This window comes from Myzus persicae, unplaced genomic scaffold (genome assembly GCF_001856785.1).
Source record: "Myzus persicae strain clone G006 unplaced genomic scaffold, MPER_G0061.0, whole genome shotgun sequence".
In the NCBI taxonomy this organism is placed as follows: domain Eukaryota; kingdom Metazoa; phylum Arthropoda; class Insecta; order Hemiptera; family Aphididae; genus Myzus; species Myzus persicae.
In genome coordinates this window covers 575,305-593,946 of record NW_019100703.1, presented here as the reverse complement: position 1 = coordinate 593,946, position 18,642 = coordinate 575,305, and the positions used below count along the sequence as shown (strand labels likewise).

The 18,642-nt window shown below is 30.3% G+C and overlaps 1 protein-coding gene across 3 annotated transcripts in view; it reads left to right on the top strand.

The window, feature by feature from the left end:
- LOC111042529 (neuropeptide Y receptor type 2-like) overlaps positions 1-18,642 on the top strand; it is a 156,359-nt gene that overhangs the window by 30,839 nt on the left and 106,878 nt on the right. For all 3 annotated transcript variants that reach the window (XR_002605462.1, XM_022327157.1, XM_022327158.1), the window contains exon 2: positions 5,536-6,178. Coding sequence is in view for 2 of the 3 variants with exons in the window: in XM_022327157.1 (XP_022182849.1) it covers positions 5,800-6,178 (379 nt within the window). In the remaining variant the exon portion in view is untranslated. The remainder of the gene's footprint in view (positions 1-5,535; positions 6,179-18,642) is intronic.

Sequence of the window (18,642 nt, the reverse complement as noted above, 5' to 3'; positions counted from 1 at the left end):
AAGTTCTAGAATAGACAAATACTGTATCACACGTGAGTGAAGTTAGCCCCCCTACTCTAACCCAGGAACTTCCAACCACTTTAAAAAAATTGTTATTTGTTTGCTAGCATCTACTATGAAGTATTTAAGATTTGAAATGAAATATAATGTATTTAATCAAAATATTTAAAATAATAAAAATCTATAAAGTACCATCATATCATTTTCAACGTTCGAAGGTATGCAATATTCACTTTAAATTATAAATTAACAATAAATATTATAATTATATTTGATATGATATTATTGTGGCTATTATTTAGTTAGGCTAGTATTTAATTTATTTTTTTGTAAAAATTAGTTCAATCGAATTTATATATATTAAAATATTCTTAGAAATAGAGGTTTTCGTGATGTCTTATAACTCACATTATTATGGCATATCATTGAATTAAAATTTTACACATCCATTAAAGTGATACTTATGTGCATGTAGTTGCCCCGCCCCCCCCCCACTTTGATCCAGAAACTTCCAACCGCTGTAGAAAAATTGCTACTCATTTGCTTTTTATTCTTATATAATAAAACAAGCTACCAAAACCAAAATATAAATATAACGCTTTTCATGTGCATTATTCCTGATATGATAAATGATCCTTGAATGATATATGATGGTTCTTCATAGATTTGTATTATTATAAATATTTTGATTCGATACATTATATTTCATTGCGTGAAGTAAATAATAATGTGCATAATTATAAAATGTTTAAAGTCCATATAAATAATATTTTTAAATTACAACAAAATTAACCAAAAATCGTTTTTTTTTCGTTTGAATTAATACAAAACAAATATATGATAAATTTGATTACGTATTTTTTTTTAATTCATAAATAAACTACCGTATAGACTTGACATTTTCATCAAATATTTACATTATCATTATCTACACATTATAAAATATAGAATGACAATTCAAATATTTTGGCTATTTTTCTGTTATGTAGAGGCGTTTGTAAATTTTAAACATTTATATGTTTTTTTTTATTAATGAAGTAATTTGATTTTTTTTTATTGCTATTTATAATGCAATTGTTTTTTCGGGTTTTAAAAATGTGATACTATGTTCCTAGTAAGTTGTTCTTAATGAGATTAGAAAATATCAAAAATACTTTTGCATATGTTTTTATAATATGGTTCAAAATAAAGTCACGAAAATTAATTACCTAAAAACCATTCAATAGTATAAAATTCATAATATTTTAAATGTTATTTTAATAGCTGTTTTTTTGAAAATGTAGGATAGGTATTTAATACAATGTTATTCATATACTGTTCCTGAAGCAACCTAAAAATATCAAAAAGTAAGCATAACATTAATAGTTTAACATAAAATGAAGATCCTAGTTATTTTGTAATATTATTTATAGAGTTTGAAACTTTTCTACATTGCGTATATTATTATTTACTAAATTCTACTCGATGGACTTTTTAAAATATTTAGACCAGCTATTCTCAAATTTCTACGGTATACTGAATACTGAAATAAATAGCTTACAATTAGTCTTGTTATTATTTCTCGATCAAAAAGCCTCATGACATTGTCATTGTGTATGAGAGAGAGGTTCAAAACGGATAACTTTTACTCAAACCCTGCAATATTTGACAACATTTAAATTCAGAAACCAATTACCGTAGGACCTTGAAATTATAACTCAAATATTTATAGTAGTGTTTTCTATGTATATTGTACATGGCATAATTTTTTTTTTAAACCATTTTATGCAGACATTCGAAATGTTCAATATTTTTTACTTAGGCTGAACATATATTCTAAAATTTCTCATATAGCAGTTTTTACTGAAACTCACAATCTAAGCATTTCTATTTCAAATATTTTTTTCATACACATTTTAAGTTAAAATATTGACAAAATTGTATAACATTTAAATAATAACGATTTTAGTTATTCAGTATTCTGTTTGTAAATCATCTGAAAGACAACAATATTATTATATGTTACTTCCAATCTTGGGCTGTGTAGGCTAAAGCCTAGGGTGGCAAATTTTTTTCGGTGTGACCCAAAAACTACGTTGAGATATTAGTAAAATATCAATGCCTATGTAAATTAGGCGGTAAATTTATTTCAGCCTATGGGCGGCAAAAACCTTAATTCGGCCCGGCGTCCAATGAAATGTTCAAAATATTATAATAATTTAAACTGTATTGGTAAAATAAATTATTATAAAAGCATTATAAATACAAAATAATATAAATGTTACAGACTTATGACTGACAGTCTTCATTCCAAATCGTTTTTCATGTATAAAGATTTAGATGGATTACTCTAATTGTCCATTTTCTTTTTATTGACTTGTACCTGTCCTCAAAAACTATGACAATCTCACTACACATTTTTTTATACTATACTAAAATCAAAACAGAAGAAACCGTGTCATTAATCAAACATATACTGCTTACAATGACTTAATTTTCAATGACTTATCACACTAAATCCTACTGTAACTACCCTTCAAAATGCATTCGTTATATTGATTGAAACTCTTCAAATGCGTCTGATCATGTGTTGAAAATCTTAGATTCTTCCACCAATGTGTCATCGTGCTAATTATGGAGGAGTATATGTAACTACTATGAATTCCGGTCTACTAACTTTAAAAAAAACTCTGTTAATTTATATGCTTTATGACAAATCAATTATTATTGTAAACTCTTTAAATCCAACTTTAGCTCACTCCGACATCACCTCTCATATTCATATGCGAATTATTTCTTAAATTCTCATATCATCTTTTGAATGTTTCAAAATCTTAATTACACCAATATATCAATACACATATTAAATTCAAAACTGATGAATGGTAATCAAGATTCAAGATATATTTCAGCCAATGTTTATCCTATACTTTGGAATGCCAAAAGCCTAATATTACAAATAAACGAACAAAGAGCTATTCTTACTGAACAAATATTGATAAAGTTCTGAAGAAAACTTCACGTCACACTTTACATTCCAAGTACACAATTATTCAACATAACATTGTGATCATCCGAATGTTTTCCGATGTACATTGTATGCTGACATGCTGTTAACATGTTTACATATGCAATTTTATCGTAATAATTTATTGCAAAAATTTTAGTGTTTAGGCAGAAGTAAGGTAGAATAGTAGGTAGGTATACGATTATAGTATCATTTATAGTATACACAACTGTCAATTGAATTGAATAAATTATAACTATTATTATTTCAGTTATAGACAATATTTTTGTCGTTGCATTGTGTGCATTGTTCAATATTGGTCTACAGATTATTATTAGTATAATATGTAAGTATACAACAAAGAAAATTCGATTTTACTTATTATTTCCTGCGCTGCGTGTTGTATGGCCATTGTGTGTTTACATGAGCTTAAAAATAAATACGACCGATGTTTTCGTAAGTTGATGTTGTCTACTACGCGTATACCATTAGTTTTGTCACGTGATGATTCTGTGGTGTACCTAATATTATATAGATATGCACATATTGTGTTTGTGTGAATACAACATAATATAATATAACAAGGAGTGGGTTCGGAATTTTCTTATTATTCTTTTCCATAGAACTTTGATAAAAGCCTTTATTGAAAATAATATATTTGATAATGTCGAGAGTCTGAGTACGGAATGAAACATGTCTGGCGTGTAAAAGACCAGACTAAAATACGCAAGGCAGGCATAAGTCATCGGGTACAATTATTTCTATATAACCACCTGTAGGTAAGGTCCTTCCAATGAACTGATAACTTTTATTGAAGTTACACTGAGATTACGCATATGTAAGCCAGTTGAAAAATTGGTATTTATTTCAATATTTTATAGATATGATTTTGTTAATAAGTGACCATGACAACGAAAACCTTACGCGAAATTGGTCAGAAGCATAAAACGTGTAATCAGCCCAAAAACGTATCTATGTTAAACAAGTTTTGTATATTTTAAATTCCACATCATAATATAATTGGTAACTTAAAAGTAAATAAATATTAACCATTATAATAATAGGTAAATACTTAAAGCGTAATATTGTTTAAAAAATGTTTTGTATTATCATTTCATCTTCCAAAAAATTTTAAATTTCAAGATGGGGGCGCAAGCCCACACAGGGGAGCTTAGAATGAACCGAAGGGGATATTGACTATTGAGTATTGGGGTAGAACACGATTGAGAACGGTCCTTATCGGCCGTACCTTTTTTAATAGCACATTAGCACGATTGAGAACGTTCTTACCTGTTAACTTTTATGCAACGTTGCCACATTAGTTCAAAATAAAAATAGTAAAAATACAATATACAATATATTATATAAGATATAATATAAGTTATAATTTTAAAGTTGTCCATTATACACCATATATTATACACTATTAAACTACATTACGTTGTTACCGCACTGTACACCAAACAACTGAATTTGGCGATATTAATAATTATTTACAGTTGAATATCTGCAGATACGTACCTACAGTGTACATCTCGTTATCGTATTTAGTATTGTTACTTGTTTAGTTCTGGACGTTATAATTGGTTACTAATTCAGTATATGAGACCTAGCTGTTGTTATTGACGACAACTTGTAAATATATATATATGTATGGTATATAGGTATATTAGTATATATAACGGCAATAGTTTGAGCGTAAAAGCCTAGCTATGATAATTTATTATTGACCGTCGACAGTGTGCCAAATGTCTCTTGTTAATCGCATGAATTGTCGTACATTTTATGAACATATTGTGAAAAATGCCCAAAAAATGTATTTTTAAAAAAAAATATATCATTTTACACATTTTATACTTACAAAACAACGTTTCAAAACACCACAAAAAGATGCCTTTGCATCAAAATCCCAGCCCTAAAAATTATTACTAAAAGTTAAGATAAATGGCAACATCGCTAGAAATATCTTTCTCAATCGTTTGATTTTAAGGTACAAAATATTGTTTCTTTGATCTGCCGACATCGTTCTCAATCGTGTTGCTAAAAAGGTAAAACGTTCTCAATCGTACAACACCGTGAGTATTGACGTTATTATTTTTCATATTACTACAGTAATGCCGAGTGTAATACCCAAACTAATTAATAATGATATTATTAATTTAATTTAAGTAACATTTATGGCTAATTGAATATTGAATGACTTAACCAAGTTCGACCAGTGTGCACGTGGGAGGGGGAAAGGAGTTTAGTAGCTCAGTTTTAAAATAATAAACAATAACACATATATTGTTACATTGTTCTCAGAAAAAAAAACTGTTTCGGGACGTTAACTACGCGTTTGACTGCACGACAATACTTGCCTTTTTCTGTGTTGTCGAGGGGTAAAAGTAGCTATTTTTTGCTCTCCGAATTAATGTTTCTCGTTTTATTACAAAAGATTATGTTGTCCACCGAATCCTCCGAACACTCCACACATACATATATATATATATATATATAGATAGAGAGAGGGATTGAGAGAACTAATGTCGTAATTATATTGTTCACAGGATGACAGATAGTCCGGCCGGAGACATGAGACGGATTCGTCGTCGGAATGATTGACGATGGCGCGTAGAAGAAACGCCTGGAAATCGGCGGTGGCAGAAAAACCCGCGGTGTCAGGTTCGACCGATCGCCGAGCATAGATATTCGAGGGGACGGAGAGGCGGAGGGACTCGAAGAGATATTATTTCGCCATCGCATTAGAATCTGTACGAGAGTGTGAAACCAGAGGGGGGGGGCAAAAACAGTGATCGGCCGAAACGGCTGAGATGGCCAACGGCAGCGGCGGCGGCGGCGGGGGTGGCGGCGGCGGCGGCGGGTTCGAGGCGCTGCAAAACGTCGCGCCCAACGTGTTTCCGCCCATATACATACCGGCCGGGCCCGAATCCAACGGCACGAACGCCATCAACTACAGCGATGCCATCGAGCGGGAATATGTCGAGGACTACGTTTTCCAGTCCGCTTTCTCGTTCGTCTATCTGCTCATATTCACGTTGGGCGTGTTCGGCAACGTGCTGGTCGTGTACGTCGTGTGGGCCAACAAGCACATGCGCACCGTCACCAACATATTCATCGTCAACCTGGCCGTGTCCGACATCATGCTCTGCGGGCTGGCCGTGCCGTTCACGCCGCTCTACACGTTCACCGGTGAGTGAAATTTTATGTCTCTGCTCGACGGCGATCGCGCGTTTTGAACGCACGAGATCGGGCCGCGTTTTTGGGGAGGGGGAGGGGGAGGTGGCGTGAGCAATGGCGACATTTGCGCGCCGGACGGTCGCTGTAGCCCCGCGTGATATTGTATCGATAAACTTTTTTTTTTTTTTTTTTTTCGTACTATGGTGCGGCCACAATGTGATGGCGTCGTTTTTGTCAATCGACAACAACTGATTAGTGCTAGATGTGCAGAATAAGCCAGATAACCGATAACTGGGATACAGCACCTGTAATTATTGGTTGAAGCCACGGGCTAAGGTGTATCATAAATATCTTACTAATATATATTATGTTAGTCCGTGGTTGAAGCTACTGGCCTCCGTTTTGATCGGAGCCAATGTTCGTTTTCACTCGTGTTTATGAGATAACGTTAAAAATTATTTGTATCCGTAAAAATTATATCCATGTTCGTTATCGACCACGTTGTAAACATTGAATAGATGTGATAAGGCCCCGTAGGCCTTTCTTTAAATGGCGGGTAGCTTTCGATTTGAAATCCTAATCAAAATTACCTTAGAAAATTTTAGAAAAAGTTTAGAACCGATTTCTATATGCAAGTTGGCACATCAATGTCACAAAGATGAACTATACCACTGACAATGATGGCTACCGATTTTAGTATAGAATCTTTAGAATTCAGAAGGCAATATTGTGATTTGCGTTGGTACTGCGTATTTAGTATATTCCAAAGTAGACTGTCCTGAAATTCTGTCTTCGATCCCTCCTTATGTCCCTAATATCACTCTACACTCCTCTCCCACGTTTTACATTCCACCGAATAAAAAAAAACTCTTGTACTTTTGGTTAACCGGATGTTAATGATGGGTAATAAATTAAAAACATTTTAAATTTTTTTCAACTGATTAAACAGGTTAAATACTTGTCTAAGACATTAATAATAAACTACCAATAATACAATTTGACAAGAATAACTATTAACTAGTAGTTACATTGTTTATTTATATCTATGTAATTAGTAATTTCTTAATGTATTTTTGTGCTCTCTACACGGCTTTCTAAATCAAAAATGTTACTGTTAATAAATTTGTACAACTTTACATTAATTTGCATTTTTGTATCTGTGATTTTGTTAGGTACCTATTTTATTCTACTTGCTATAAACCTACTCTATTATGCCCTTGGACGTTTATAATTTAAATAAATAAGTAAATAATTGCATTTTTCTACAAATATTTGTATTATCGTTTACTGGTAAACATGCTATAGTTTTAAAAACACTATAGCTCTTGTTGTGTTATTTATAGACCTTTGAAGTTTTCTTAGATGTTTTTTTAGTATATTTTTCAATTTATATATGATACAATAAATGTTATTTGTGGTACATGTCGAATGTAGGTCCCTCGTTATTGAGTAGTTCACTATCGAAGCGTAAATTTGAATTCAACAATAAATCATTGCATACGAAAAACGAGTGGAGTGGATTTGTACAGGGGCACACTGAACAATTATATTGGTCTGCTACTCTGGTCATCTAAACTTTAAATACTTGTTCAGCCTTTGCCTTCGGAATATGAAATAAAAAATGTATTTTGCTAATCAGAAGAGCAAAAACTTTAAAAATAAAGAATAGTAAAAAGTATCATTTTTTTCAAAAAATATAGTTTAGAAACAAAACTTTAAATTATGTAAAAGAAATATTTTGAAAATCGTTGGTGTTTTTAGAAATTAAGAGTGGCTTTCATTAAATGAATTACCCAATAATTATAATATTATATTCCTGTATTTTCATTCAATTTTGAGATAATATCGACTTACCATATAACGGTGTGAATAGGTTCGTGGTGTAAATAGGCAATAGCTTAAACAATTTTTAAGTAAAACTAATATGTTTAAAAAATCATTATTGTGTATATAAAATAAAATATAACTTAGAAGCTTTAAATCCTAACAATTAATATTATTGAGTTACAGCAATATAACAAAAATCGTTATTTTTTTTTAAATATCGAATTTTCTGAAAACTTGAACTTCAAGTGTCTATAGTAAAATTGGTTTTGGTTATTTTTTAAATATTAAAATAATTTTAATCTTAGAAACTTGAAACATTCTTCTTTTACTTGAATAACTATTTTCTATAATTACATATTGTGATAGATTAAGTTCAAAATATTTGGACTAATTTTAAGTTATTTAGGTAATTTTGAACTAAAACCTCTGCTGTAATTCAAAAATATGTATAATTACAAGATTCCACATAACTCTAAAAGTTTATATGGCAGTTTAAAAATATTGAAAAATATACAGTCACCCTTATTTTTTGAGTGCCTTAAGTTCAATTTGTTTACATCATTTATCAAAATCATGAATATTTGCATACTTAAATTGTATTAATAATTTTGCTTAAAAATGAAATACAATGTTTCTCATAAGTTCTTCTTACAGATATTTATAGATCTCAAAAATATAAAAATGCACAATATATCGTACTAATCATCACTCCGTTCAGAATGTAAAAGTTTAGTCGAAGGCCAAATTGATTTTTAATATAGTTTGATAATAGATTGTATTGATATTTATAAAAAAGGCATCGATTTTTACAATTTATTATTTATCATTATTCATATTATGTTTTGTTAAGGTTATTGATATTATTGCAGACTTCCTCCACTTTGTATATATTTTTTTCGTCACATGATAACAAGGCTTGAAAAAATGAGTCACACCAATGCGGTTGAATATCCGACACTTTATTGAGTCCACGAACAGTCATAATAATTGGACTTTGCATGAATATAACATTTGTATTAATACTTATTCTAGGCTGAAACAGTTTGTACGAACTCGACTTTTCTGTTAATTGGAATATTTGCATCTGCGAAAGAGCGTTTTTACTTACTAAACCTAACTGGTCCTCCAACTTTCATAATATGTGTATGAGTGATAAGTATGTCACATGTGCTGCTACAGTCTGTAAACGATAATTTGTGTACAAAAAGCTTACACCACTTACGCTCTCCAACCGTAGAAATTAACAAAAATGTTGGTAGCAAACATTTTTGAATTATTATATTGTACACAATATTAACTAACCGTTTGGTAAATAAGCTATAGACTTGAAAACTACTGAACCAACCGTCACCAAATTTTGCACAAATTATATTCTTTGGGTAGTTTATAAAAATAAATGTATGTTTGTAGCCTACATGGGCACTAAAAAACTACTGATCGAGTTTGACATAACTTACAGAATTTGCTCATAGAGGTACCAGGAAAGTTAGAGTGGAGTTTGAATCATGTTCGAAAATATATCAAGTGCAATATCCAATTCGCCACAGGTGGATTTCCCATCTTGGTTGAATAAGTTCACAATAAGTGTGGTTCACTAAATTGAGGCTATAATTATAGTATAGTATTATACTGTGAACACTCGTATCGCCATATTTTGTATTCGATCTTTTTTTTAAGAACGAAGTCCGACTACCCATCTAGTATAAAAAATAAATAAATGAATATTTAGTGGCAGCTGACGGTGTAATGTGGACTTAGTGTTGAATAACATAACGAACGAAAATATTTTTTATATTTTTTGCATCGTTTGAGATCCTATGGCGTATTCATAATAATATGTCATAATCATTATGCCGTACGAAATATTATAATATTCAACTTTTAAAACAAATTTTACGGATTTATTTTCCAAAATGATCTCTCGACAACCATTATAATAAATAGCTTAGCTTGTACGGATTATTGTTAAATATGAGGGTTAAACGGAGCTTAGGAAGTACTTTATAACAGCTATTATAACGAGGCAAGTCATTAAACTTTGATTATTTTTAGTTATTTTTTTAGTGATAATCTATATATTTAAACTTACGAGCTTGGGTGATTAAAAATAAACAATCCTTGTCGAGTACTCGTTTACTAAATATTTACGAATCCATGATATCGCTACATTTGTGCTGTCACCCGTCAACTATTTATTTAATTCATTTGTTAAGTATAAAACAATCCATTGAGAGAAATATATTATCAACATGATAATATTACACTTATAGAATATAGTCAATAATCATATCATAATAAAAGGTATACAACTCAAGGTTAAGTACATATCTTAATTATAAAATAATAGGTTTTTCGAGTCTCAAAAAAACAGTTTATTTTAATTTCATATAAAATAATATAATATGTAATTGTAATATACCAGTATTTATAATAAACATAGTATGTAACATTATTTTAGCACAACACTTTACAAATAATAGTTTGTAATCCTTAAATTTGTAGTGATATTTATAATATATGGATTATTGATCTTATACCAATATCTAATGGATAAGTTCAGTTAGTTTTTTAATATATTTTAATTTTGATTCAGATTGTTAATGTATACAATTCCTCGTTGATTAATAATATATGAGTAGGTATAACAAAACAATAAATCACATTTTAATTTTTGATTAAACATTAATAATTTATTTAAACATCAGCTGGCTCTGAAAATTAGTGAGTTATAAAATAAAATATTACAAATAATACATACCTACGTATAATAACGAATAACATCATGTATATTTGAATTACATTTTAAATTATAATTAATTTTGTATGTAATTATTTGTAAAATACTACATTTTACGATAAATAAACACAATATTATATCATTGTTAGCAAGATTTTTAATAGGATTAAACGAGGTATTTTTATTTAAGTGTCTCAACAAATTAACTTATCCTTGTAATTATTATATTCAACTATAATAGGTTAAGAAAACAATTTAATGTATACAGTGGGATAAAACTCAACTACCTAAATATGCATAGAAAAGGAAACAACAAAAAAGTTAAACACAATGAAAAATTCGTAATAATTATTAAATATACAAAAAAATTTAACAAGGCAATCCTAGAAAAAATAATAATATAACTTAAATAAAAATTAATGTAAGTAAAAACTCAAGTAAAAAGGAACAATAATCATTATCGAATAAGATGGAACACAAAAATGTCTCCCCAAAAGTAATTGAGGAGAAGCAATATTATTACTATTCTAAGATTCTGTAGAAATCTAAATTTAGTTTGAACCCTACAACTAGAATGAGGACTTAGGCTTAAAAACTAGAGACAGGAGTTTAAATGTGATCAGATTATTATATATCGTGGACAAATATAGAAATCTGAAAAACTTGCTTATCACTCTTTCTTTTTGACCAATAATATCAGCAGTGTACGGTTCCCATATCTATTATTGATTCATATAGTTATTCTACAATACAGCGAACCAATGAACAATAGGTTCGGTGCCTTAATAATTCAAGAAATAAAACACAATTCAGCAGAAATTCTTCTGACGAAATATCAGAATATTGATAGCTTTGTAACAAATTAAATTTATGCATGATTAAGGACACGAGGTATAACTGTATAAACAATGTTTTTGTAGATTTAGTTAAGTGATAAGACTACTGCTGCTTTGGTCAATACCCGAGAATAGGCCGAGTTCAGGAACTGAAAAAACTAAGGAATTAAGATCATTTCGAACATCAGATTTAGAGTTAAAGGCTGAAAATAATCGCATAGCATTAGAAAAATAAAACTTATTGAATTATATGTAAAAACAAGCTAATGGTCACGTTATCGAGGCTTTTCTTCTTAATTAAAAAAAAAAAAAAACTTATTGAGATGATATTTTACTATGTTGACAAATAAAGCATTGAGAAGAGAGGAGAAATTTCATCCATGAAGGTGAATCACGTTAAAAACGATAAATTTATACATTAAATTGTTTTATTTAAATTAAGTACACAAAATAACAAATAGTTAGTTTTTATTTTGCTTGTACAATTATTTAACTACGAATTGCTTAGCTACTTAGTGTTTTTCTAACTACACGTCTTATGAGTGTTACTTTTATATACATTCGTATACGTGTACAGAAATCATATTATCTGTGTACGTCCAAATTGGGTAATTTCAACTGTAATATTATAATATAATATACTGCCAAACGTGTGATGATTGTCCGTTTTTATTTAATAAATATTTTGTAGTTGAACCAAATAACATTTTCCCCGAAATTCTGGCAGAGTCAAGTTTGCCTGGACATTTACTAACTGTATCCGCGGGCATAGTAAGAGAATATGTTGTGGTTTTGAAATTATGATTTTCACATTGTCTAAATTTATCGGGCACTGTGATTAGTTTCCGAGCATTTTTCAAAATGCCCAACTTGTCCATAACATATTATAATAATATATATTATCCTGAATACGCGTAATACACATAATAAAATAGTATACACAACGATAGCACAACTCATCTCGTGGATTGAACTGTCGCCTTTTTATTTAAGTACGTTTTATAGTTAGATTTAATTACAGCTAGGTATTAAAAAACCAGCCGATAAGTGATTTTAGGACATGACTTTACTCGTTAGCATTAAAATACGCCTTTTCGAATAGATTTAAACATTACTACGAACAATATCATTATAATACTGAATACATAAATTATAATAATATTAACTACACAAATTTGGGTGAAACAGATGTTAATGCTAATGTCACTATATTATAGTCATACCTGTGCAGATAAAAAGGAAATACAAGCAATTTATTGCTATATTGTGAAATGCGTTTCGATGTTCAAAAGGGTCCAGTTTAATTTACCGTTACGAATTTTGCCAGGTCAATCCTATAATAATAGAGTAATTAATTTTCGTGGATATATTGTTGTGTGTATTTGGACAAACTACAAAGGTTAGGTTATAGTTTGTTCTATACATATTATATATATATAGAATATATATTATATTATACTTGTGTGTGTGTGTGTCTGTAAAATGTACATATAGGCACACAAAGGGACAGACATTAGGAAGTGCTAAAATTAGGTATTATTAATTCACTGCTGTGAATTGTGGGTGGATTCATCCCATCACATAATTGTTTCCATACAATTAATTTGCACATTAATAGGTAAAATAAAATTATATACTAGTCGCTAAACCACAATAACAATGGACTCGTGTGCGATAATGTAGTATACCGACAAATTTTAAAAATTAGGTTTAAGTACCGTAGTCATACCATAATACCAACATAATTTGTGTATTATTGTGTAAGCAGGTATACTTTGTAGGTAGTGAAGTACCTTCCTAAACGGTTTTAAACTACGAAAATGTCAAACATATAAGACAATTTTTGCAAAAGTGCATCGACATATTTTTATAGATAATGTCCTCTGGGGTAACCGTATTTTAGATTTAAAGCTGAGCGATAAATATGTACTTATTTTTATTACAATGATGTATGTTATCTTATTTGTTTAGTTTGCGACAGATCGTCGTATTTTTGGAGCAGTAAAAATGTTTTAATCTTAAACTTTGAAATAAGTTTTTATTGGTACTTTGGGGTCGTTTGTAATAAATTCTCATTACTATTTTTAAAATAATTGGTAAAATAAAAAAGTTTAAGGAAAATCGAAACATTTGCACAATACTAATTTTTCACAAAATTGATTTTATTGTCATTCAAAATGTAATCACCACAGACACTTGAATTGTCATAAAATTTTTATTTTAGCATAATTATTCAATCTCATACCCGCATCACGGTGACTTACAACCTACTCAGTGACGAGGTTAACTAAAGACCCACTATGCAGTATACAGCTGACTGCTGAGCGAATTTCTAGTTTTTTTGTTTTATTATTCTGTTGCTGGTCCCCATCATGCTTCACTGCCAAGTTCAAAACCATAAAATATTTAATTCATAACCTCGTATGGTTTGAGATCGATTATTTTTGATTGGAAAAAAAGAATTTATTAATTTTAATTTTTTTTTTTTTACAACATTTACTGACATTTTCCAAATTGTTTCGGTAGTATAAATGACGACTAAATTGGTCGCATACTGCAGTATTAGGTTGGCAGGTGTTGTGGTGGGTTTTAACGTGTAGGTGAGAGCAGCGACTCTCCCATATAATCTCGTACCTGCTAGTCATCAATCCAGTGTCCTCTTGTTCTTCGTTCAGGCAGGAGCGAAACGTTATAGTGAATGATGATGGCGTCTGCATTGAGTGATTTTCAAATCCCGTACCATCGACGACCGTGACGAAAGAATTTCATCTTTTTTTTTTATAGACATTTCAGTAATAGTCGTACGCTTTGAGATTGGTTTTTCCTTGTGCAGTCACATTTTTGTTCAAATTTGTACGTCGGTATGTCAACACGAATCGTCAAAATATTTTTTTTGTCAAATAGGTATTCGTAATTTAAACAGTAAAAAAATAAAATAAAATAACAAAAAAAATATTATTATTTATTACTTATCTGTGTTTTTGAATTGGATTAAATATAAAGTCTATACATAATTTTTCTTTTGGAATCCAAAGCTTAACGTTGAGTGTTATATATTTATTTAATAACTTGTTATTCTACACTTTTTTTGTGCAATAGGAATAATTCAATAAAATGCATCTGTAGTACCTTTATCTATCGTCATTTGTATTCATCGTCATCAAGTAGGTAGGTACTTTGGAAGATTTTGATTTAATTAAAGGTTATCAGTTATTATATTATATATTATTATACTTGCCTGAATACAAGACGTGCCCACACTTGGAGTAATCTCTCAATCATATCCATAGTATACTTAAATATGTTAACATGATTAAATTTGGAATATTTTCTGGAACATTTTACATTTATTACAATCATGTAATATTTTGGTTTCGAACTTTTAATCAAACGAAGTGCATAAAAAATACTTATTTTATTATTCTGTACAACTATTTGTATATCAGTATACTTAAAAATGTTTATTTAATAAAACGATATTCATATAACATAAAAAAAAAAAAAAAATAACGAACCGAATTTTATAAATTACAATAATATGAACATAAAACAATTGCGTTTAAAGTCAAATATTCGAGCCGTTACATTATGCTATTTTACGATACGGTACAGAAACGTATCCTATTATTTCTATCTAAAATAATGTTTTTTCTCATTGTTTATTTATTTTATTATCAAACAATAATATTTTATCAAAATCGATTGTATAGTCTGTAGACCGCGTGTGTGTATGATATTATTATATTTGGAGGTACCTTATATTATTATTATATGACTGTGTGGGGAATACATAAAACGCGAAAAGTATCTTTGTACACACACGCGCACGTACGCACAATCAAACACAGTTCGCTATTTACAGTGCATAATGGCCGCAGACGTATTGTGTACATAATAATACATATATATATTACAAGATTGCAAGCACTTAGAGCTTGTTAGTTCTGTTCGGTCAGCTGGAAAATGTTTACTTGGTGTATATTGTTTTAACCGATTACAAATGGAGAAAAAAAAGCATGTCCATGGCTTCGTTTGTTGACCATTGTATTTTTGTCCCAGTCTTGAAACGTCCCACGTGGTCCTATATGTATGTGTCTACAGTATATAATATATGCGTTTAATTTTTGTAATTATATAATTGTACAATGGTGGAAAACTAAAAAAGCATTATGACTTAATTTTCGATCCACTCTTTAGTCTCATTCACAAGGGTAAATACCCACGGACCCCAAGACCATTTATATCAGTTATCTGTTATTTTTTTATTTTTTGGTTTGGTGGGGGGTAGGCTCGAAATGCCGAAATAATAAAAAAAAAACATATTTTAGAAATATGATATTATACTTATCTGCCATCGTCGATGAAAATGCATAAATATAATGTGATGAATTATAATATTACATCCATCTGCCATCGTAAGTAAAAATGCACAAATATAAATAAAATGCTATTGAACGGTAGCAAAAAACCCGTTCGGTTATGAAGCGAGCTACAGGAAATTCGTTATAATATAAAGTAATTACTAGTTATGCATTATATATTATGGAATCACAACAAGCTCTTTATTCTTTTAATATACATTTTTCAATTTTTGTGTAATAAAATACCTAACAATTTCCCCGAATCATCCTATAGATATAAATATGAACATGAACATAGAGTATTAAATGGCAATAAAAATAATGGTTTTTAAGAAAAATGAAAGAAATTTGCAAGAAATATAAAAATAAAATACACTGAGAAATGCGTACCTAGAAACGATAAATCAGCAATATATAGATTTCAGCCATTTCTCTTCCACATCAAGTTTTTTTTTTAAATGCCTAATTAGGTTTTAAAACTAAAACATGTTTTGAATGTTGTTGTTTGAACACTATGTATACCCATTAAATATTAATATATTTTACGTACCGTCCGAAAAATCATGTAATTTTTTTTATGTTTTCAATCAAATTCAAAACGAAAATAAAAACCGATTTTGTGCATCGATCACCATGGCCTCAGTGTATATTATATTTGTGTATTGGAATCCAGATGTTGCGCCATGACTGACCCTAAGTTGGGTTCTGCTCACTGCTGTTGCACGTGATACGTCCTTAATACACTATACTCTCCCTCACGCCCTCTTCGTGTACGTAGATTATATAACGTTTTATTTATGGAAAGTTTTCAAACGTGATTCGATTAAAAAAATAAAATACATTTTTCCACAATAGGTCGAACGGCATTGGTTCGGCCGCCGTCCATTCTTCCGAAATTCGATTGTTGTTCCGAAATCAAGGAAACGAGTATACGTACATAAAGGTACCGTATGGCCATGTAGTGTCGTATACTAGTCTATATTCGCGTGAGTGTATGTACACGAATTTTCCGTTATAGTATAATACAATCACTGGTACCTCATAGACTATAGTGCACTCGAATCACAGTCGAGGGGTGAATTTTTGGGCCGTACCCTGTAGGTGGAATATTTCGTTCATGTGCATATAATGGCCCTTTTATCCTGTGATCCGCACGGTATTAAAAAACCCTTTACGCGCGGAACTTTATAATGATGTATCGGCGTTTAACGATTTTTATACAATAATATGCTTGTACAAAATATAATAACAATAGGTATATCGTGCAGAATTGCTTGTCGAATAGGTTCAGCCACAACTTTACTGCAGACAAACAGTCATACGGAACGCGCACGTCAAGTGCAGGTCGTCCATAAATACCCATGTGAAATCCACACAATTGCTTATTTATGTATGTACAGTCACGATTTAAGATAGCGTGGTTGGCCGACGAATCATACAAGTGTCTACCGAAATCACCATTAAAAACAGTTGGAAAAATCACCACCTTGAGTGTAATAGTGCCAATAGTGGCGATAAACACAAAGGTACCACAGGAACACTGTAAATCCTGTTTCTATATATCGCCGCAAATCATTACTCAAGCGCTAGTGGTGAATATTCTGGTCATTTAATTTGGGTGCCGCTTTAAAACGATCTCATCATACAGGTCGTCGGGCAACCATACTATCTTAAATCGTGTGTACAGTGTATGTACTATATATGAAACAGGACGATTCGCCAATTATTCTCACCCTCTCGGCCCTTTGTCCTTCAATATAATGCGTTATTAAATGTATGATTTTTGGGATTTTGAAGTACATTAAAGATTTAATAAGATTCATACTTTTTAAATATTTTCAGAATCTCATAACATTTGAGGAGTGTCCTGCTGTGACGATACAACTTTATTATTTTCAATTGATAACAAAAAACAATAGTTTCAATGTAGTTCTCCCTAAAAGAAGTAGGCGTGCCTCGCCAGAGGTTATAGAAATTCGAGTATCCGGATTTGGTCTTAAAAAACTAACTTATAGTGCACTTACTAGCTGAATAGTGCATTTTATTTATTATTAATACAATTGATACTAATGTCAAATGAAGGTTTTTTAAACAAAATTATGCATTGATAGAGTTAATTATGTTAGGCAAATAGTATTGACACTTATCAACATCCTCAGAAGAGTATAATCAGTATTTGTGTTTTGTATTAGTATTATAGTTAAGCTAACTACTTTGAAATATATCTTGAGGCTTATTACAACTTCCATTTTTCTGCAGATAAGACATGGTTTTGTTTAGACTGCATCGTTGTTTAAATATTTAGCTAAAATTAACTTGGATGTAAGATGTAACAGCAGTTCACGAACATGCATGTATGATATTTTGAACAATTATAAAAACAAATATAAAATATAAGCGAGTGAAGTGTTCTTCTTGTATATTCACACACAATATTATTTTAAGTAGGTATTTCAATTTGTATAAAACAAAAACGAGATCAGCTTACTGAGAAAAAATCACCCCGTATGTAAAACAACATTTCGTCAAAGTGTGTGTGTGTGTATAATATAATATTATTATAACCTAACCACGTTCAACGAATTTTTCGTTAAAGAATAATAGTAAACGTGTGGTGTAGCAGGGTACCTACCTACCTACGCAACATATTCTATATTATAATGTTAGAATAATACAAATCTAGTCGAAATATATTATGATATGTATATCACGTAG